At 50.8% G+C, this 22887-nt stretch overlaps 1 protein-coding gene across 2 annotated transcripts in view; it reads right to left on the bottom strand.

The window, feature by feature from the left end:
- Window positions 1-18947, bottom strand: part of NPTN (neuroplastin) — a 23801-nt gene extending 4854 nt beyond the window's left edge. For both annotated transcript variants that reach the window (XM_033070931.1, XM_033070930.1), the window contains exons 1-5: window positions 18383-18947; window positions 14172-14340; window positions 10840-10934; window positions 5588-5721; window positions 4667-4940 (exon numbers count right to left, since the gene is read on the bottom strand). In XM_033070931.1, coding sequence (XP_032926822.1) covers window positions 4667-4940; window positions 5588-5721; window positions 10840-10934; window positions 14172-14340; window positions 18383-18932 — 1222 coding nt within the window. In that variant the 5' untranslated portion in view covers window positions 18933-18947. The remainder of the gene's footprint in view (window positions 1-4666; window positions 4941-5587; window positions 5722-10839; window positions 10935-14171; window positions 14341-18382) is intronic.
- Window positions 18948-22887: the final 3940 nt, after the last annotated feature.

The following is a 22887-nucleotide window of genomic DNA, read 5'->3' on the forward strand; positions in this document are numbered from 1 at the left end:
ACACTGCTGGGAACAGCTGATGGCCTCACTGTGTACCTGCCTCACAATCTGCTCACCCTGACGAATTTTAAGTGTGGGAGAGAAAGATGTGCATAAAAAGGAAAAAAAAAACCACCAAAATCACTGGTTACAAAAGGCAAATGGTTCAGTTAGACAGTTTGTTTCTTTCAATTACTTACAGTAATAGCAGGAACAGGGAAAGTGAAGAAAAAAGCAAAAGAGGGTTAGAAAGAATGTGGGGATTTGGATGGAGCTTCTGCAGAGCCAGGAGAAGAAACACATTTATGGGAAGTCTTTGGATTAGGCTGAGGAAGGAGAGGGGAAAAAGGAAAAGGGACATGTTATAACCCAGTCGCCTCACAGCTTCAGACTTGAGATCGTGACTATGGATTTACAAGTAAAAACCGCTCCCATTCCTATGGGGAATGGAGCCAAGGGGTTTTTACTTTCTACTTACCCCAGAAAACACCCTTTAACCCAGGGGCTGTGCTGATTTTAGGCTATTTGATCCAACAACAACAGAAAGCCCACTCCCTCTAGAACCTGTGCTATGCTACACTCAGGTGGTGCTGGCTGATCGCTCCTTCTATGGAAACCAAGCAGCTCCAGCTGAACCCCAGAGGAACAAAAGCCATTCCCTTCTCTCCTTGTCCAGGGGAGCACCCTGGCATTCCCTGCTGGCACCACCTCCCACTGGGCATGCAGCCACATGCCAGGGCATGCCAGGCTCATGCAGCTCTCACCCCCAAAGCCACGGAAGCTGCACGTGGCCAGGGAGCCCCTGGCTGCTCCCTGGGAACGGGGAGCGAGCTGGATGCTGCCTTACCAGGTGTAAGGCAAGTCAGAACTCACGTTCTGAAAGGATGCAGGAATTCAGGCGCCATCTGACCTCCCTTCCTCCTTCCAGCACGGGATTTGGATGTACTGGGAGAAGCCTCAGCCACAGGCTCCACAGCAAACCCTGTGCCGGGCACCCCCTGATGCCACCGTTTTGGTGGAAACATTTCACGGGTGCAACGTTCCTTTTCCTGCTTCCAGCAGCAGGAAGAAGAATCAACTCCCATATCAGAGTTCTGAGAAGGAGGAAACATCAGCAAAGGAGCTCCCGAGCAGCCCTGGCCCGAGGCACACCAAGCAGCTCACCGGACACACAAAGCGAGGTCCATGCAAAATCCAGCCCTGCAGTCAGGAAATGCCAAAGTTAAAGGAGTGTCCCTGCTCTTCTGGCATGGCAGTGCTTCCAACAGAGGGGACATCTTTACAATGGGAAATGTTTTGGGAACACAGAACTGCTCCAAGTGTACCTATGAGTCCACCACCCTCCCCAGCCTCCCAGGGATGGAGCTGGGCATGGGCACGCTGAGCCAGGGCATTTGAAGCCTGCAGAACATGGAGATCACAGGGAAAGGGAATTCATTCAATTGTTTCTTTGGGCTGGCCAGGCAGAGTTCTCAAGTGCTGGGGAAAAAGTTCCAGACTGAGGATCTTCCCTGCCAGAGAATGCTTCTGCCCCACCAGTCACATCCCCCAGGACTAACTGGGCACTTGTGCTCAGCACCAGACTGGTCTCACCCGAGGACCTGGCCCAGCACACCCCAGACTATCATTTGTGTAGGTTTAACTGAGCCAGCCACAAAGTATCACCTGGGCACTGAGAGATCATCGTGGGCACCTGCAGCTCCCAGCAGGATCCAAAAGCAGCAGCTTATCCTGCAGTGCCCCAGTCAGGAGCCAAGGTGTGCTCCAGCAGCTCATTAACAGCTCCTGTCTTTGATTTTCCTGAATACAGGAAGTGGCCACATTTAGCAGCACTGGTTTTCTCCAAATTTTAAAAACAATCCTTAGAAATGGTTTTTAAGTCACATTTCCAGTTACCTGTGCACTCCTCTCAGCAGGCCAGACGGTGGCCAGCACATCAGAGGATTCCTGAGGGACAGTGGCAGACACCCTGGGGCGGATGTGTGGCACCTGCAGAGGGAGGACACCACAGGTCCATCACCTGCAGCCCAACCCTTGGGATGGTTACAGGGATCTGCAGCCAGAGTCATCCCCCAGCAGAAGGACTTGCTGAGCCAAAGGTAATGATCCCTGGGCACAGATCCACAGGGGCCATCCAGCCTCACCCCTGCTGTGGGACCAGGGCTGACACACATCACAGAAACCTGGGCACTCTGGAAGGGCATTCCAGAGTTACTCCTGGGAAGGACAGGGTGATGGTGGTGATGATGAAGCAATCTCAGTGCCTAAATTTGGAGAGGTCCAAGGAGAACGTTCCCACCCTAGCAGGAAGGGCAGCAACAGCTCAATGGTTGTTGCAGCACCATCTCATGTGGAGCTCTGCCATGAGCACAATCCTGAAGCTGAGCACGTCCCACTGACACCAGGATTAGAAAAGCCAGCGGAGACATCCTGGCTGGTGCCAGATGCTGTGGATAACACAGAGTGCTGTGGTGTTTGGCCTCAGCCTGCTGGCTCAGCCACAGCTCCCTGACGTTCCTTCCCCTGCTCACTGCAGCAGCAGAGGCGGAGGTGTGATTTTGGAAGAGGGAGCTGAAATTCCAAATGCTGAGCATGCCACTGCATTCCAGCATTAACTTTGGCATTTCATAACCATGTCTTGAAAATAATAAAATTCAGGATAACCCAAGTGAAACATCCACACGTGGCAATCAGGAGGCTGCTGATGATTTCCCACGTGTGCATTTGTGCCCCGCTCCCGGGGCGTTCCCCACCACGACAGCACAGAAAGCTTCGATGCCAGTACAGAAAATGCACAACTATCCAAGGAATGTGTGACTCAAGGCCACGTGATGCCCATTGTGTCTGTCAGCCAGGCAAACCTCATCCACAGGTACAGACTGTCATACTCAGCATGGATTTTTCCTCCAGGAAAGGGGACAGGGAGAACATCTGACCCCCATGGAGGTGCATCATGTCACTCTCCAGGGCTCTGCCTTCAATACAGCGGCCTCAGTGAGCATGGAGTAACCTCAGCTCCTTGGCTCATCATCCTGGACAGCTCCACGGGGATGATGAGCCTGGGTCCCTCAGGTACCTGACAAGTGGCCAGACCAGCCAGGAAAACTCCAGCCTTGGAAAAGAGGCAGTGAACTCTTCACCTCCAATGTGAGCCCCCCTGCACCACCACGGGGGCTGTGCTGTGATCTGCTCATGCCAAAGCCAATTCCTGCTGGATTCGATCCATTTGGGGCAGCTTGCAGGGAATATCAAATTCCCAGGACCTTGTTTTGGTCCTTGAGAAACTTCATCCAATGAAAATTCTGAATGTGGGAAACTGTAATCACTGACATGGAAGTGAGGACGTGCAAGGGCAAATGGAAATGGGTTCCGAGTTTTCCGGGCTGGTGAGGTCCCTGAGGCCACGCTGAGGGCAGGAAAAGCGCCGGAGCCACCGGAAGCTGTTAGTGATGCACAGAACATGCACTACGGTTCAACTGGGGGGCTCCATGGCCAGAGCAGCCCCCACACATGCTCTGTAAGCAGTTAGTAAGTGCTACTCAAGGCTTACAACCAAAGCTGCTTTCCTCTAGCGATGCACTACTTCAGCTTGCTCTGATCCAAGCCTCCGCCCTTCTCCTGTTATTCCATTTGTTGTGTTCCATGAGCTCCTCTCCTCACTGTGGATCCCATGTGAGGCCCACAGAGGTGGATTTGCCCACCCCACACACAGATCACTGTCTCACACCTCTCTTTTCATGCCCTGTGAGGCCCCAGGCCCCCCTGCAGCCCCACAGCCACACCCTGGGAAGCAGCTCTCACTGGGAAAGGCTTGGCCAGCCCAGGAAGGTGCTTGGATCCATCATGTTCCTATAGCACCATGACATTCCTGCTGCTTCTCCCAAGGAGTCCATGCAGAGGTTTTCTCTCTACACACTGGAGTAAGCTGCTAGCAGCACATTAAAGGCTGTTTCTCAGCATGGATCTTGCAAATACTCAGCCTCGCACTGCCGCTTTCCCCAGCTGTGCACAGGGAAAGATGTGCAGGAGAAGCTCATAGATAAAAGTTACTACTAGTTGTATGTACCAAACAGATTAATTAATGTATTATTGCTACCATCAAACCTAATAATAAGCCCTATTTTTATAAAATCTAATCAGTGGCTACAATTAGATACAGGTTCCAGATCATTCCTTAACTACAGATTCAGCTACACAGCAGAATAAGAGCCCTCCCCCCATCTCTAAACCCTGAGCACATTTTAGTTTTGAAGCACCTTTGCAGCCCAAACTCCTTGAAGTGCAATGAGTGTCACATTCCCTCGGAGCCCCAGCCCAGTGTCCGACCCTGAGGCCACGAGGAGGAGGGAATGCCCCCACTGGTGAGGGTGCTGCCAGCTCTGCCCCTGTGCTGCCCCACGCTCCTCGGGGTGGATGGGCAGCGTTTCTCAGGAAAGAGATGGGAGCTCTCCATCCCTCATGCAACAAAGTTTCGAAGAGATTCGTAACCCCCTCCCACCCCACGGTGAAATCCAGCCCTGGGCCTTGCACCCTCTGGGCTCAAAGTCTGGAGAGGGAAGAGAGGAGAAAGCCAGGAGTGGGACAGACTGGGCTGCTGGTCCTTCCTGCACAAGGCCCCTCTGTTCTGCAGCAGGACAGGTGCCGGCGCTGGCCGCGCTCCGTCACAGGCGGCGCTGGGCGCACTTACCGTCGGGAACTTCGTCCGGCCGCTTCCGCTTCTCGTAGATGACGATGATGACCACCAGGATCACAATCTCAGCCAGGATGCCCAGGAAGGGCCACAGCGGGGCCAGGTGGCTGCGCACGCGCAGGATGGTGGTGACCGACACGGAGCCCACCTGGTTGGTGGCGTTGCACTGGTACTCGCCGGGGTCCTCGTTGATCTGCAGGTTTGTGATGCTCAGCTCGGTGTAGTTCTCTTTGTTGGAAATGAAGAACCTGCCCGAGGAGTTGTTGATGTCCTGGCAAAGGGACAGGGGTGGGAAACAGCAACAGATTTAAGTTTGAACAGGAGATTTGAGGGAGGAGGCCAGGGCTGGTGTTTGTCTCTCCAAACACCACAAAGGGAACCCTGCACTCTGGGGCTTGATCACTGCTGGCACTCAGCCACTCCTTAAAACCTCCAGCTCACATTCAGCAGGGAACACCCATCCCATCCTGTTATTTGCTTCGTGTTTTGGCTCCATCCATCCAATTCTGCCTGCCTGGCAGGTCATGCAGCAACAGGAAACAGCTGGGCTGGAAGGGTTAGAAATTCCCAGCTCTCTGCTATTCCCACTGCTGGTCACATTTTCCTGCTCACTACATCACTGGCTGCACGGAACAAACAGATCACCCAAGCTCTAATGGGGATAACTGCCACCTCCTCATACTAAGTCTTGTGAGCTCAACCAGTAAAACTTGAAGGAATTTATAACCCAGTGTGGTTTTAAATCATGTTTCATAACTCAGATCTTGCAATTTGTAGCAAATTCCAGAAAATGGCTTTCAGAGTAAGTCCTTAACTTTGCCCAGCAATGCAGTGAGCAACTTTTTTCACATACCAACAATATAAATATCAATTTTATATCCACCCATCCATCCTCACTGCTGCCAAAAATATCCTTACCTCAAACACCCCATTGACTTTCTTGCGCCAGACCCACTCGGGGTGGGGGAAGCCCACAGACTTGCAGTACAGCAGGGCCTCCTGGCCCTCGTTTTTGTTCTCACTCCTCTTGTGCCCAGTGATGTCAGGAGTGGCTACAAGGTAACGGAGCAGCTTGTGAGTACAAACAGGCTTCTTTCACTCATCTGGACACAAATCCCTCCAACTCCCTGGACAGTGTGTGCTTCCCACACCCAGGGGATGTTGTGGAAGAACTGTTTGTGCATCCCCAGGAACAGGCCTAAATCCTGTGCTCCTGTCTGTGTGTGTCCCCCAGAGCAGCCCTAAACCCTGTGCTCCTGTCTGTGTGTGTCCCCCAGAGCAGCCCTAAACCCTGTGCTCCTGTCTGTGTCCCTGGGAGCAGTAAGGGAACAACCTCCTGTCTGTCTGTGTCTCTCAGAGCAGCCCTAAACCCTGTGCTCCTGTCTGTGTGTGTCCCTTAGAGCACCCTAAACCCTGTGCTCCTGTCTGTGTCCCTGGGAACAGTGAGGGAACAACCCTGTGCTCCTGTCTGTGTCCCTGGGAGCAGCCCTAACCCTTTGCCCCTGTCTGTGTCCCTGGGAGCAGCCCTAACCCTGTGCTCCTGTCTGTGTGTATCCCTAGGAGCAGCCCTAACCCTGTGCTCCTGTCCCTCAGAGCAGCCCTAACCCTGTGCTCCTGTCTGTGTCTCTCAGAGCAGCCCTAACCCTGTGCTCCTGTCTGTCTGTGTCTCTCAGAGCAGCCCTAAACCCTCCACTAAAGCCTCCCCAGCTCAGGCTGTCTCAGGGCAGTGCCTGGGCTGACCCCTGGCCCAGCAGATGGCCCTGGCTGCAGGGCCCACCTTTAAAGCTGCAGCTCCTAATTACAGCACACGTGGCTCGCTGTGTGATGGCAGCTCTGAGCTGTTAATCCATCCAAGGCCAGCCTGGCTGCTCCAGGAAACTGGAATTTCCTACAGGAGACTTCCCTGCTCCACCAGCAAGTTCCCTGCATGTGGATACAGAGAGTGAGCAATTCCAGCTGTGAGCTGAGATAATGAAGGGGATTTCACAGCTCTGCTCTAAAGGAACAAAACCTCTCCTGCCACCAGACAGCTGCTGAGGCTGCTCTTCCCAAAATTACAGCTCAAATCTTTGGGAAAATGCCTGGCAAGCTGATGTGCTTCCTGCTGTCCTGTGTCAAAGGGGTTTTGATGCAGGCAGCATCCCGTGCCTCAGGTTCTTTCTGGACAGTAACAACATTATCCAAGTGACAATCTGAACCACAGGAAACCCACGGCTGTAGGAAAACCTGGGCTTCAGCTCCTGCTGGTGTGTGTGTTCACCTGGACAGGCACACCAGGAGAGGCCTGAGGCATTCTCCAAGTGCCCATGGAAATTACAACAGCAATTCCAACACAGCCCTGGGCTTTGCAGAAGTCCTGACCAAAGGAGGAAGCTCAGCCAGATGCCAACTCATTAATTCCAAGATGATGCCAAGCACAGCCATGATAGGTAAGAACAGGCCAAGAACAAACCCAAGGGGTTTATTTAAGAAAACCCAAAATGCATCTTTCCACATCAGACATAAAAATACTCTGAGAGCCATAAAACCTGACCCAAATGAAGGCACCAGATCCAAACAATCCCCTGGTCTTGTATTAAAAGGAGCTGCCAGAAGCTGAAGGAAGCTGAGAAGAACATTCCCCAGCTGCCAGGTGATCCCACACTCCCTGTGCCTGCAAGGGGCAGAACACCTGGAGCAAATGGACTTTCTGAGCTTCAGGTAGGAAATAAATCAGCTCTGGGCCTGGCTGTGCTGTGCTACTCCAGGATCCCAGGCACTGCAGAGCACCTGCTACGTCCTTCCAACCCCCTGTTCCCAGCCTTGGAGAGGAAAATTACATTGATTCCAAATAATGAGGGCTTCAGAGGGCAGTTTCATCTTGGGACACACTGAAAGAGAGGAGAGAGAGGAGAGAGGAGAGAGGAGAGAGGAGAGAGGAGAGAGGAGAGAGGGGAGAGAGGAGAGAGGAGAGAGGAGAGAGGAGAGAGGACTTTCTGGGACACCTCCACTCCTAGTGCAGGGTGACACAATGACATTGCTGGAAGGAGAGGCCAGATCCCAGGGTGATCCCAGCAGAGCAGCAGTGCCCAGAATACCTCTGCTCCTCCCTGGCTCTGCTGGGACAGGGCTATTCCTGGAGCAGCCAGGGAGCTCTGTGCAGTGCTGGTGTTTCAGGGCTCTGCGCTGCCACCCAGACACAAATCCTGCATTTTCTCTCCCAAACAGTCTCCTGCTGTCCCCATATCCCTGCAGTCTCAGCTTTAGCAGGTTTTTCTGGGAAGCTTTTCATGGCAGGATTGTTCCTTGCACTGTTCTGCTCCAGGGCCAGCAAAAGCCCAGGGTGAGGCAGGTTTTGTTGGGAAGGATTTGGATTTCAGCTCTCAGGCAGCAGAGTCCCCTCTCTGCTCAGACCTGCTCCCTCACTGCTCCATCACTGGCACCAGGAGAATGCTCCTGGCAAAGGGAGGTTTGAATTCCTGCAAGTGAAGCAGGAAAAATCTTGAAGGTGGGCTGGAAACACCTCATGAAGAGCAAAAGGAAACAGGGCTAATTTAAATTAACTATTACTAAGAAAAAGGCAAAATAAATAGACATTTAGGCATGCTTGACATGAGAGGAATTCTAAGCAGCATCATTTTGATAGTTTTAAACCAAACCACAGGAGAAAGGGGGTTTGTGGCAGGGTGACCATGGGGCTCCAGTGCTCCCATCTCCCAACAGGCACAGAACTTGGTGTGCAGCAGCTTTCTGAAGGGCTTGGGGAAACACAGCCAGGGAAATTCAGGAGGCATTCAGCCCTTCCAAGCTCTTTACTGTCACTACTGAAAAGAAGAGGGAAATTTAAATGTGTAACACCTTCAAACCATGGCCCAGTTACCTTCAAGCTTCCCATTAAGAGACAAAATTAAAGCAAGGGCAAAGCACCTAAAAATACTCCTGCACTGAAAACTGGGATGTCTGAGGGGTGACCTGAACAAGGGCTTTGGAAGGTTTCTTTTTCTGGTTATGACTCCAATCCCTGTCTCCCTCTGGAGCTTGAAGATACAGAAGGCACCAGGAGAAGGGGGAATGTGAAAGGATTCTCATGGCTCACTCTAAGATGCAGCTGGGCTCCAAGAGTGTGCAGTTTAATTAATTTCTGGTATACAGGAGCAGAGGTTTCCTGAGACAGACAGGAATCAAGGATGAGGCTCCTGGAACAGGAAGGTGCAAAGGGAGCTGGAAGAACCCCTGATGAGGGAAGGGCAGAAAGGTCTCTCAGGAAGGGAAATTAAGAAGATCCTTCCAGCACCTGTTTCCTCTCCCCTTCTCCCAAGATCCCAGTAAGAGCAGCAGCACTGCAGAGTTCTCCAGGGCTGCATTTCATTCTTTGGGCTTTTTCTCATCCTCAGGCCTCCAGAGCTCCACATCAGCACTGCAGGGACTCCCCCGGGTGGAAACTCAGTAACCAAAAATCCCCATGCAGGGAGGAGGAGGGGGTGCCCTGGCCAGGCCAGGCAGCTGCAGCACCACTGCCCCAAAATCACCCCCTGCCACCCCAGCCTGTTCCAGAGCCAAGAAAAGGGGACACAAAGAATCCCTAAATGCAGCATCTGCTCAGCCTCTGGTTTGCAGCAGCTCAGAGCTGCACCCACACAGCAGCACCCCAGAGCTCTGGGGATCTGAGCAGGAGCAAAGCCTCCCCTAGAACTTTAGCTGCCTGAGGGAAGCCAGCCTTGGAATGAATTCCAAGAAAGGCACCAGACACTGCCACCAAACCCCCAGTTTAATGGATTCCCAACTGCTCTTACACCACTGCCCTATGGGTTTTTTTGCAAAGTCAATCCCAGAATGGTTTGGGTGAAGGGACCTCAAGTCCATCCAGTGCCACCCCTGCCATGTGCAGGGACACTTCCCACTATCCCAGGCTGCTCCAGGGTCCATTCCAGGGACACTGGAGGGACTCAGGAGGCAGCAGCACACGAAGGGAGGTGGCCCTGCATGCCCTGGGCTGCCTCTGCCACAGGCTCTGGGGAAGCTGTTGACAAGCTGTCAGAAAATCCCTATTTTTGGAGCAGGAGCATTCAGCACCTTCCTTTCCCTGTGCATCAGCAGTGAGAGCTGCACCATAATTACAATCAGCAATGAAATCTGTGTGTAATTGCTGGAGCACCAACATGACCCATGTAGGTAAATACTAAATTGCACATCAGTGTCACTGTCCCTCACATTTGCTTTAAGTGAAATCTCAATTTATTATCCCCAGTTTCTCAGAACAGCAGCTGAGGAGTATTAAGGTGTAAATTACCTGTGGGAAGTGAGTAGGATTAGTTCTCCTTGCACTTCAATCACAGATATTGGCTTTTCTTCACCCAGAGTGAACTCCCTGCCAAGCTCTCCTGAGCTTGGCAGAGCAGCAGCCAAGCCCTGAGGCAAACACTCCCAGAGGGCCTTGCAGAGCATCAGAGGTGGCAGAGGTCTTGCTGCACTACCAAAGTTACATGTCCCCTCTCTAGGAGTGATTTGTCATCTAAAGCATCCAAAGGAGGCAGCAGGAACTTTCCATTTTAATTAGGATAACATTAGGAGACTTAGCAATTTGAGCAAAAGAGCAGAATGGAAGAAAAAATCCCCAAGAAAAGGAAAAGAAGGAAAATGAAACAAACTACTCCAGATGTGTACCCTGAACAGCCAGCTAAGCTCCTCAGAAGCACAGGATGTTGAAATTCCATCTCCCACAGACTGAGGGATCCTCCCACCTGGACCCCAGGGCCTGCCCATGCACCTCAAATTCCCAAACTCAGCCCTCCCTGCACCCTGGGAATTCACCAATGTTACCTGACAGCAGCACTGCTCTGTTCTTTACCTACAGCAACACTCATGCCAAACCTTGCCCATTGTGCAGCTTTTACCCTGAATTTCAAACTCCCAGAGATGCCAGGAGGAGTTTTAGTGTCCACAAATGCCAGAGCTGTGTTCCCACCTCTGTGAGCTCTTTCCCTGAATGTACCAGGCTTTCCCTTGGAATCAGAGTTAGCTATGATAATAAATCATTATTCATGATTATTAACCCAGGCCTAGCTCTGCATGATAAGCAGGCCTTCTCTCTTTTGTGGGGGAGCTGCTGGAGGCAGGGAGTGCCATTCCCAGAGCCAGGGAAGGGGACAGTGGGACAGGGGGACAGTGGGACAGGACAGTTCCAGCAGTACCTCTCACTTCGATGGTGGCATTGGCGACCGGAGAGCCGGAGAACACGAACACACACAGGTACTCCCCCGACTCCTCTGCTCGGGCCTTCAGGATCCTGCAGCACAAAGGACACAGCAGAGCTGCCTCACACCCAAACCTTCACTGCAGCACCCCCAATTAACACCTGTTAATTGCACACTGCACCGCTGGTGTAAGAGGGGCAGGCCCAGCCCCTCCAGCACACACTGAGGCACAGCTTCCTCGCCCAAAAGGCTCCTTGGATTCCTTTTTTATTGATTTTATTTTAATCAAGCAGAAAGCCCTGCAGAAGTGTTGGGAAGGATAAAAATTCTGCAGGAAAATCTCCGTGTAACAGAAAGATCTTTGGATGCAGAATCTGAAGAAGGAATAGAAATGATAGCAAGTTTTGATACAGAGGAAAAGAATTGCAGAGTCAGTCTTGCTGGGTAGCTGAGAAGGCAAAGAGCAAGTGAGTTGGAAGGGGCTTTTATGACTCTGAGCAAAGGATAAATCCACCTCAAACTAAAGATGTTTTTACCAAGCAAAAGGATTCTTACAGACAAACAAAAGTGCCATGTTGCAAGGAGAGAAAATATTTCAGAATTCTCCACTGCAAGAAAACTGAAAAACAACTTGTAGCTTAAACTGTAACACACCAACCTTTAGTGACTGGACAATAGTAACATGAACATGGCAATGTTAGCAGTTGTGATTGGCTATAGGTAATGGTAAAGGGGTTGATTGGTTGTTATGCATTAAGATGATCTACAATGAAAAGTACATCCTGCGTTGGAACCAGAACTAGAGGGAACCTTCAGGTGAACCCACAGCTGAGGCTGTCAGGCTGTGGGCTGGGCTCTGTCACCCACGACCCGTGAATTTCTGCATCATTTAAATACAAAACAGCATTTTAAAGAGCCCGTCTGGAGTTCCACATCCCTCATTTCAGCTCTTACACAGAACACAAACCCTGCAATAAAATTATTTTATTACACGTGGAAACTGCTCAGACACATGGAAAAAGCTGCTCACTTCACTCTGAGTGCTGACAGCACTTACCCAAATCTTCATGAAGTTATAAAGTTATTTAATTTCAGATAAGCAACTCTCCAATGGCAGAACAGTTCAATAACCACACTTTGACCACTGCTGGTTTTAACCCACTCCAGGCAATGCTCCAAAGTGAGGAAAGGAAGGACAAGGTGGAATTGTTTGAGTGTTCCCAGGCTGCAGTGGCCAGGGTGACACTGGGGTCCAGTTACCATCAATCATTCAGGAGCTGCAAACTGACACAGCTCAAGGTTTTACAGCAGGCAGGAGCTCTCTCCAGCCAGGAGCAGCCACCTAAGGCTGGATGAAGGGTTAGGACAGGTTCATTCCACTGCCAGTGATGGAAGAGGCTGGATTTTTAAGGGAAGCAGTTTAACCTCTATATTCTGGAGCCTTCTGGATGATAAAAGAACTCCAAGCACCAAAAACATCTTACAACAAAACAAAGGGGCTGAAAAAACAAGAACCCAAAGTTTAAGGGAAATAAACAGAATACAAAAGATGAATCAATATAAAATATAAATAAATGGGGGAGTAAATATTCCTTGTTAACTACAGCTATGCTGAAATTCCTGGATTTAAAATGCAACCAAAGAACAGCTAAGGAGCAGATCCTACACAAAACCAAACAGCAGAGAGAGCCTGAACTCCAGCATCAGCAAAGCAGCCTAGGAGTGGTGAGGAGTTCAGATCTACTCTGCAAATGGAAACCTGGGACCTCTCCAGCTGTCCCTGGGATTGCTGGGATTCCCTGGGGACAAGGGGCACTGTTGTTGCCTCCCACTTCACTCCCTCCTTCCCCAGCAGTAAAAACTGAAGCCAAGCCTTAATCTTCCTTTGGAAGGAAGAATCCAGCCTGGTTTGGAACAGATGCCAAAGGAGTCAGCCTGAGCATGGCCCTTCCTGGGCACTCATGTGCAATTCCCAGTAACCCTGAGCAGTAATGTGCAATTCCCAGTAACCCTGGGCACTCATGTGCAATTCCCAGTAACCCTGAGCACCACTCCCAGCAGGGAATTGCTCACTAAGGAAGCAGAGCCCCCAAAGCTCAGGCCCAGTGCTGAACACTGCACTGAGGAAGCGACAGGAGGGAATTATAGCAGGAAATGAGACCCAGTTTTAATTGCCAAATTAACCAGGTAATTCAAAGTGAGCTAAAGGGGAAAATGAAAGGAAAAGCTTGGACAAATCATTATCAGGATCAAACCCAACTTCCAGAATGCTGTGGATGAGAGGCTGCATTGCCCAGGCCACAAAAACCTGGAACATTCCCTAATCCTGTAAAGTAGGGAGGAAAGGGCCACTCTAGAGACAGAAAATAGTTGGGACCAAGTTGCCAGCAGGGGTTAAAACATCCCTAAAGTGCTCTTCAGTTTGGCTCAATGTGGAACTGGAAGTTGCATTTGGCTGTCCATCAAGGAAGAAAATGGATGGAATGAAAAAACAGTGTAAGAAAATCAGAGGGAACAGACTCTGAGGGGATCCCACCAACTCCAGCCAAGGTTGGGATCATCCCACAGCAGTGGGGTGACCAAACCCCCAGCAGCACCTCAGGAACACCATCCCTCCCCTCCCCAGGGCAGGCCTGGCCCAGCTCACTTCCCATTTCTCATCCCAGCTGGGATTTGGGGCGAGATGGGCAGTGAGAGGAATGTTGGGTTTGTCTTTACAAACAAGTTGTGGGGCTGCTGGTAGATAAAACCAGCACTGAGAGAGAAAAGAAACAATGGGATTTATGATTGATGAATGGGAAAAGATATTTGCCTTTACAAACAAACTGTAGGTTTGCTGATAAATGAAATTGGATATTGGAAGATGAATGAAGCAATGGGGAAAAACTATGAATTCTGTAAGAATTAAAAATGAAAAGAGGGGGTTGTACATTAGAGGGGAATTTCAGGTACCAGGAGTTCTGGGAAGTCTGTGCCTCTCAAGTACCTCAGCCATGGGGAAAGAGAGAGGAAAATGTGGCTGGGAAATGAGGATGAACATTTGAGATACCGAGGGGAATGCCCCATGGCCTCTCCCTTTATTTGAATAAAATAAAAGGACTCCTCTGTCTCCTTTTTGGACATAAACCTCTGGTGTTTGTGGATTAATTTTCCTGACAGCAGGATAAACCCCACACACTCCAAAGAAAAGAAAACCACTCTGCATGTCCGGGTGAACCCTAGAGAAAAGCTCTGGAGTTGAACCCGAATTTAGAGTTTTACTGGAGTCACCCCCTCACTGTGCAACACCAGCCACACCCTTCTCCCCCGGACTCTCCCAGGCCACCCACCTGTACTCCGTGGTGTTGGAGAGTTTCCTGGTGCCCGGGATCTCCTCGCCGTTCTTCACCCAGTAGCTGGCGGCCAGGGGGCTGGGGCTGCTGGTGAGGTTACACTGCAGCGTGACGGCCACGCCGGCCACGTGCAGCACCACGTCCTCGCTGGCGTTGATCCGCGGCTCTGCAAGGCAGGGACAGCCCTCAGCAGCCACACCCCTGTCCCTGGGGACAGCGCCCGCTACTCTACACGGCACAGGGGAGCGGGAGGGGAGGGCACCACACGGGGAATGGCACTGCGGGACACACCGAGAAAGCACGGAGCGAACACAACAGCGCAGTGCTGGGTAACGCCTCGGGCTCCGCTCCGGGCTGCACAAACAGAATGTTTAATGGTTTATTGGAACTCCCACACCACAGACATCCAGCTAACAACACATCGCGTTTCCCACAGCACAAAGGGCAAACAAAGTCCTGAGGCTACACACGAGGTCTCAGTTGCTCCTCCAGAAGCTTCTTGCTGGCTGGCACTTCATTCTTCTCCTTGAGGTTTCAAACAAACCCTTTTTTATAGGAACAGTGCTTAAATTTAGGCTGCTCAGTGATATTCTGGATTTGCCCCTGCCCAAAGGCTGCTGTGTCCTTAAGTGCACCCAAGAGATTCCAAATGGCACAATTTCCCTGGAGATTGGAATTGGGGAAGGCAGGAGGCTGAGACAGAACAATGAAATGTAAGGATACACAGCAGGGTAAAATCAGAGCTGCAACTGTTTTGTGTCTAAAGTAACCTCAAGCACAAACATTTACAAAGAACAAAAATAGCCGCAGTGCGTGAGCAGAGCCCGGCAGTTCTGCACTCTGCTGGCTGCTTTGGGGCTGTTCCACTCCACAGCCTCACCTGGCAACACCAAATTCACAATTTTTAGGGCAAAGCTTTCCCTAAAATCAATGAGGGCGCTGTCCTGCTGTCTGAGAGCCACACTGGCTTCAGCTCCTGCAGGTGCTGCTGCTTTCCAGCACACACACACAGAGCTGACTGATTTGCAGCACAGCCACAGAAGATGCTTCCCAAACTTGGCCTTTCTGCTGCAGGGCCTGAAGCACTCTGTGAGAAACCACCTCACACAGGATGGCAGAGTTGAAAAATTACACAATTTTTGCTGTTAAGTCTTAAAAAAACCCTGTTTTTTAGTGTGAGCTTTGCCTGCAGGCCACCCCAGAGCATCTGTGTGTAAATGCTGCTGTGTGCCCTGCCTGGGATGAATTCCTGACTCAGGAGCAGGGAATTCCAGAGGTGCAGCTCCAGCTGATCCAACACCTCCCTGATTTCTGCAAGTCATCCAAGGAGTTTGGATTCTGGAAACTCTGCTGTGCCTCATGGTAACAGTTTGGGATATAAATTTATGTTCCATGGAGTCTTTGGAATGCAGGTCACAAAACACAGTGAGAGAAATAAAAATACCAATTGTGTCAGAACCATCCCAGCTTTCCTCACAGGGAAGGAAAGAACATCCCTGTATCCCTTGGCACATCCTTAAATTATTGCCCAGAGAGAAAAAATATGCATCCACTGATAACCTGGAGCATTCCAGTCCTGGATATCCTTTTTGAAAACCCTCCTTCCCCCAGCTTTTACTGCAGAAACACTGCAGTTGCTGTTTGTATTATCACGTTTTTCACTCTGTTTCTGCCTCATTTCTCCCACACTGGGAATTTTCTCCTTTCAAGGATTGTTTGGGCCCAAAATTGTTGTGCTATTCCTGTATCATGCACCATTCCTGGCCTGCCCCGTGTGCTTTTCCACCCCCAAAGAGCTCATCTGCATTCCCACAAAAACACTGACAGAGCTCTGGGAATATTTTTGGAGTGTGTCTGAAATAGTCACTCAGTGGCTGACCTGCAACCTTTTCAGTTTTAGTTTAGCAAAACTGAAGGCAGCTGCAAGTCTCATTTCCAGCTTCACCTGCATTTATGTTAATTTGATTAGGCTATTAAAAAAGCAAATTGATAGATTGGTCTCTCATTTAATTCCAGGAGACAAACTGCAGTTGGAACACTGGGACAGCAGCAGTCAAAGGAGGATGCTCACCTAGAAAATCACTTTTTACACATCAGTGCCCATTTTATGTAAGCTCAGCTCTTACAGTTAAAACCCAAGCAAAGCAACTAAAAAAAACCCCAGTAAGTGAAATTCTGGTTCCAAATTGGGAATGAGGTGGAAGGCAGATGGTGGTTCCTGGGTGCCAGATTTTCCAAAGCAAGTTGATCTCTGCAGAGGCCAGGATGGAGCCTGTGCTCTGTGGAACACAGCAGGGCAGCAGCCACCACCATCAGCTGGAAATTCCAACTCCACTGAGCCAGACAATTCCTATTTCCAAGACAAACTGTTCAGGCACATAATGGAACAGCTGAGGTTATCCAGGCAGGCTCAGGGAAGAGTCTCCACTTCCAGGGACACCTTGGAAACCTTGTCCCCGTTTTCCTTCACCTCCAGCAGGGTCAGGCAGGTGTCGATGTCCACGTGGGCAGGAGCAGCTCAGCTCTCCCAGCACACACAGGGAAAGCATCCAGGGCTTTGATCCACATCTCCCCAGCACAGCAGAGCCCCAGAGCAGCGTTATCCCTGCACAAGGCACTGGGCAGGAAACGGCGTTAATGGCAGGGGGGAGAGGCTGAGCTTCAGTCCCTGGAGCAGCTCAGTGCCACGGGCCTGAGGGAGGAAAATCCCCTTTCCATAGGGACACATCTTCCCAGCAGCTGGTCACAAAGCCTGGCTCTGCACACAGCAGGATTTTGTCCCCCAGAGTAGCTCTGGAGCCCCTGCAGAGCTGGCAGGGCACGGGGCTCTCTCCAGCACACAGCACTCCCTAGCAGACACATTTCTAGGTTTGTCCCAGGGCAGGATCATTCCCAGGATGGCAGAGCTGCTGCTGCAGGCCATGCAAGCATTCCAGTCCTTTGGGAGTCCAAAGGACACGGGAAAGGAGTGAGGGGAGCTGAGGCTGAGCAGTTCCAGCTCAGAGACCCAAACACTGCAGTCACTCCACACCACTGGGGTCACCATCCATTTTAACACGTGCACCAATGCTGTTTCCATTTCCAGAGGGAAGCTCTCTGATCCAGCAGTGCAGCACCAGGCTTTGGGGACAGCTTTGGGGGGGATTTTTCAAGGTGCCCAAATAAATAATCAAGATACAAATACAGAGTTGATATTTTGTACCCAGTAGGGCATCAAAGGGTTATTTGTGCACAGAGCACAGGAGCAAGGCCACACTTTTGCTCTGCTCTTCTTTCAGCTGAGGACACTGAGAAACCACTCAAAACAAGTTCTCCTGTATCTGCACACTGCAGATTTAATTCCCTCTACCTGTAACTCAGCAGCCATTTCCTTAAGCCAATGCAAGTTTTACATCTGGCCCAAAATTCTTCTCTACTGAATCTGACCACATGAACTCCCAAATCCACCTGGAGTGAAAAGCACAGTGAGGGCAGGAAAGCCTTGTCACAACCAAGAACAAAAAGCAACTCTGGGCCAAGCACAGCCTCTGCTCTCAGAGCTTTGCTGCTGCCAGGAGTTGCACCCTGGATGGAATCACTGAGCTCAAGTCTGAGTTCAGCACTGGGGAGGCCATCCCCCCTCCTACCAAAGGCTGGATTAGGAATGGCTGCATCTCCTCAGTGCTGCTGCATCAGAGAAATCCTTAGGAACATGCTGCTGGCCAGGAAGGAAAAGAAACACCACAACTTCATGGAAAAATCCAAACACGAAAGGTCACGTGGAACTGAAAGGGAAGGATTTATCCAGAAGCAGATATGTAACCAAAACCAGGTGAGGAGGCATTCCCAGAAATTCCAAGAGCACAGAAGAAATCAAAATAAAACGGTTAGAGCTGGGAAGAACATGGAAATCAAAGAGAAAGGCACTCGTGGAGAAGCCAGGGAGGCTGCAAACCTCCTACAAAACTAAAGGGAGGAGGGAACAAACACAAATCCAAGAGCGGGCTCGTTTCACACGGAAGCTCTAACACACATCCCGAGGTTTTCCCGAGTGCTTTGGTCCTAAGGAGAAGAGACACGGGTGGCACACGGGATCAGCACTACAGGCGAGGAGCAGCCCGAGGGGCGGGTCGGGGAGGACAGCACAGGGTGGCAGAGGGTGGGACATAGGGCGGGGTCACCAGACTGCCTCTAGACACTACAGTGCCACTACTGGGGGCCAGACTCACTCTGCAGGACGCTTATAGTAGCCTGGGCTCGAATCCACGTAATGGAAGGATTTTGCCTCAAGTCATTCCTTCTGGGATCGTTGCTGGCCCTGCACTCGTAAGTCCCAGAGTCTTCCAAGGTAAGGCGGGTTACTCTCAGCACACTCACCCCATTGGCCCCGTAGGCAGTGTTAATGGTGACACGGCGCTTCCGAGCGCCATCCCACAGCTGTTTGAAAGCCTCAGCCCGGTTGACTTCAGCATACCACCACTGGATCTCTGGAGTGGGGTTCCCAACCACATCACAGTACAGTTCAAAGGCGTCCCCCGTGAGCTTAGTTTCTGACATGGGCGACTTGACAAACCCGGCTGCAGGGAGGGGCAGCAGAAACGCAGTGACAGAGCGGCAGAAAACAACAGAGCTCACACACAACAAAGCAGCGGGGCAGAAAACACAGTTAGAGACATGGCATCGGCAGTGACACAACTTGGGGACACCCACAGCACCGGCATTGACACGGCTTGGGGACACCCACAGCACCGGCACTGACACGGCTTTGGGGACACCCATGGCACTGGCAGTGACACAGCCTAGGGACCCCCACGGTATCAGCAGTGACCCGGCTTGGGGACACCCATGGCACTGGCAGTGACACGGCTTGGGGACACCCAAAGTATCCGTAGTGAAACGGCTTGGGGACACCCACGGAATCGGCAGTGACATGGCATGGGGACACCCCTGGAATCAGCAGTGACACAGCTTGGGGACACCCAGGGCACTGGCAGTGACACCCATGGAATCAGCAGTGACACAGCTTGGGGACACCCAGGGCACTGGCAGTGACACCCATGGAATCAGCAGTGACACAGCTTGGGGACACCCAGGGCACTGGCAGTGACACCCATGGAATCAGCAGTGACACGGCTTGGGGACACCCAGGGCACTGGCAGTGACACAGCTTGGGGACACCCATGGAATCAGCAGTGACACGGCTTGGGGACACCCAGGGCACTGGCAGTGACACGAGGGATCCCTCGGTGAGGGTGGGCAGGTGCAGTGCCAGGGAAAGGAGGAGCAGCAGGAATACCGGGAATTCCCTGCCCTGCAGCCCCAGCCCTGCACCCTGTTCTGTGTGCCCTGGGTGTCCCCAGGCCTTTCTCAGCACGGGAAGCTCAGGAGGTGCCAGGGTTAAGTGCTCCTGCTCTCTGAGGAAGTTTCTTTACCTGACCCATCCACAGAGGCACAAGAGGTAAAATCCCAAACCTGTGCCAGCTGGGAGCTCTGCTCTGACCTCCTCTCCCATCCATTTAGGACTTCCAGGACAGGGAATTCCCCAAGACACAAGTGACCTATTTTCCTGGAGTAGCTGACCACCCCAGCCCCGGGAAGGAGGGAATTTCAGTGGAATGAACACTCACAGCCAGAAGGTTGTTTTGTTAGGAACCCACAAAGGAAGCTCAGCAGTTCCCCCCACTGTGGAGAGCTGCTGGGCTCACAGCTGTGCTCATCCTTCTTCTGGATATCCTAAATCCTGCCATACTTACCCGCCTCAGAGCCCTGCTGGGAGCACACTCACACTAAATTGTCCTTCAATCCTATTTCCAAAGATATTTAGGAGAATAGCAGTGCCTCAACACCAGGCCCTTCCCCCAGGCCCCTCCTGAAACTGCAGGATTAGGACACAGCTGGCCAGACAGATTATGCAGCAAAACCCGTCCTGGTGCTGTGCTGGGGCAGGGGATCTCAGCAGCATGGGGAGAGACAGTGTCACACCAGGAAAACTCTGTCATCCCTCTCCCAGGACAGTGCCATCCCTGTCCTGGTATTCTGGGCTTTTTTTAGGATGAGAGACAAATCAGTGAGGTTTAGAAATGGAAATGTGGACTTGGAGCACCCATTAAACAGCATTTAATGCCCTGTCCCTCACTTGGCCACAGAAAACAAAGAGCTGCACAATGATATAGGAAGATGGCACTAGGGATGCATCCTAAAGGATGCTTTGGGCAGGAAAACCCCTCCAGGTGTCCCCAAAACACACCAAGTGTCCCTTGCTGGCACAGTCCTGCTGAAGAGCAGCTGGAGAGGAGCTGCAAGGAACGGCTGCAGGAACACTCGAAATTTTTAACAATTACCCTAAAATTCCTTCATTTATGAACTCATGGGATCAGGAACTCCCCAGCCTGGTACCCAGACATGGAGGGGCTCAGCACCAAGAAACCCCCAGCAAATCCTGCAGGGTTGCAGGGGCAGGAAATCCCAGCTAGAGCAGCCAGAGTGGCCACAGCCCCCAGTGACCAATGACCAGTCCCCTAACGACCACAGCCACAGACCCTAATAATGAACAGCCACAATCCCAATGAATGACCAGCACTCCCTGACCCCAGTGAATGACCATCACCCCCTGACCCCAATGAATGACCAGCACTGACCCCAATGAATGACCAGCACTGACCCCAATGAATGACCTGCACTCCCCTGACCCCAATGAATGACCAGCATTGACCCCAATGAATGACCAGCACTCCCAGACCCCAATGAATGACCAGCACCCCCTGACCCAATGAATGGCCAGCACTCCCTGGGATGATAAACAGCCTCCACGTAAAAATTAACAAATATTTAAATTACCAAGGGCAGCTATTTTGCATTTTCAGGCTGTCACAAAAAGCAGCAGTGAGTGAGGTGATGTTGCCACAGGGCCACTGCCAGCACTGAGCAGGAATTATTAAAAAACACCCAAAAAAAGGGGAAAAAAGGTGAATTATTCCAGAGGAGCAGCACAGGGGAGCTGGGAAGGGAAGTGCTGCTGCCTTTGGGCCCAGCCAGTGAATTCCATGGCTGTCCCAGCACGCAGTGGGTGACACTGGGCAGACCCCACTCAGGCAGGAAACGTCAGAGCCCAGCCTTGCTTTTCTTGGGCTTGTCCTGCACAGCTCAGTCAGCTCAGCTCCTGCTCCAGAGACAGCAGCACCCAGCAAAACACCCAAAAACGGAGACACAGCCACAAGCCCAGGGCTGGCTTGGTTTAACCCCAAAGATTTGGGACTGTGCTTGGTTTAATCCCAAAGATTTAGGAGTGTGCTCAGTTTAACCCTAAAGACTGGGGACTGTGCTCTGTTTAACCACAAAGGGTTGGGACTGTGCTCTGTTTAACCCCAAAGGGTTGGGAATGTGCTCTGTTTAACCCCAAAGGGTTGGGAATGTGCTCTGTTTAACCCCAAAGGTTTGGGACTGTGCTCTGTTTAACCCCACAGATTCAGGACTATGCTCAGTTTAACCCCAAAGATTTGGGACTAATCTGAAATCCCTTCTGGAAGTGGTTTATTTATTCAAGATTTGATCTCATCCCCCAATTGTGTGGATGGAGTTGAAGAGAGATTAATGCCCTAAAACCAGGGAAATGTTTCAGTCTGCACACAGAATTCCACTGGAGTTCCAGGGGATCCTCTCAATTCCAAACTCTGTGTTAAAATTTGTGCTGGGGAAACAAAATTAAATCCCCACTGAGAAAAAAACAGGATTTTCAGAGCTCAGAAATTCTTGTAAAATCTGCCAGGGTAAGAATACACAAGGCAGTGCCTGACAGTTGTCCTGAATTGCAGAAATCATTGTGCCATTGATTAAAATATCCTTTTGGAACACAAATTTCATCATGGTTTAAGCAAGGCAAAAGAATTAAGGAGAGTGGCCCTGGAGGAGCAGAGCAGAGAGAACTTGCATCTCCCCAGGTTAAGCCTGATGTAAAAAAGGGGTTTAAAAAAAAAAAGCGCTTTGCCTTAAAACCCAAGTTGAGGAAAGATGTTAAGGCAGGCTCAATGACAGCAAAAATCAGATTTAACACACACAAAGAATGGACAAAATGAGGGGGAAACAAAGGATTTCCAAGGAAGTTTTCAATCCCAACCAACACAACTGTAACCAAGGAATCCCCAAAAAGCAGGCTGAGGCTGCTGCTCACATGAATCCCACGTAAATCAAAGCACAAAGCACAGTTCAAAGCTCAGAACTGAGAGCTTAAAAGGTTAAAGAGCAAAAATAAACCTGATTTTCACTCTGGACCCACAATAAATTAAGTGTAACTGGTGTAGGACTGAATGATTTTGAGCTTGGTTGTCTTTACAGCAAAAACCCATCTGGAAAACCTCTCAGCACATCAAAAATTTGTATTTCACTGCTGTCAGGCCCTTAGGAAAGATCTTGAGCAGATTTTATCATTTTATATATTTCTACTTCACTGCATAATATCCAAATTATGCAGCCTAGTTTTCTTAAATTCTTCAAATAAACAAACAACAATGCAGATGGAAAAGGCAAGGCCCCACCAAGAACTGCTCAGCTTTGCTGTGCCCTCCTCACCTGAGCTGATTTTTGCTTTATTCCATTGACAATTTGATGGGAATATCCCAGAAAACGCCAGGAGCTGCCCCCCTCAGCCAGGCTGTGTTAATGAGGTGCCTTGGCTAATTAACACCTTTTTCTTCTCTTGGTTAAGCAACAAGAGTTCTGAGGGTGGGGAAATCTCACT

Source organism: Catharus ustulatus, chromosome 12 (assembly GCF_009819885.2).
Source record: "Catharus ustulatus isolate bCatUst1 chromosome 12, bCatUst1.pri.v2, whole genome shotgun sequence".
Classification (NCBI taxonomy): domain Eukaryota; kingdom Metazoa; phylum Chordata; class Aves; order Passeriformes; family Turdidae; genus Catharus; species Catharus ustulatus.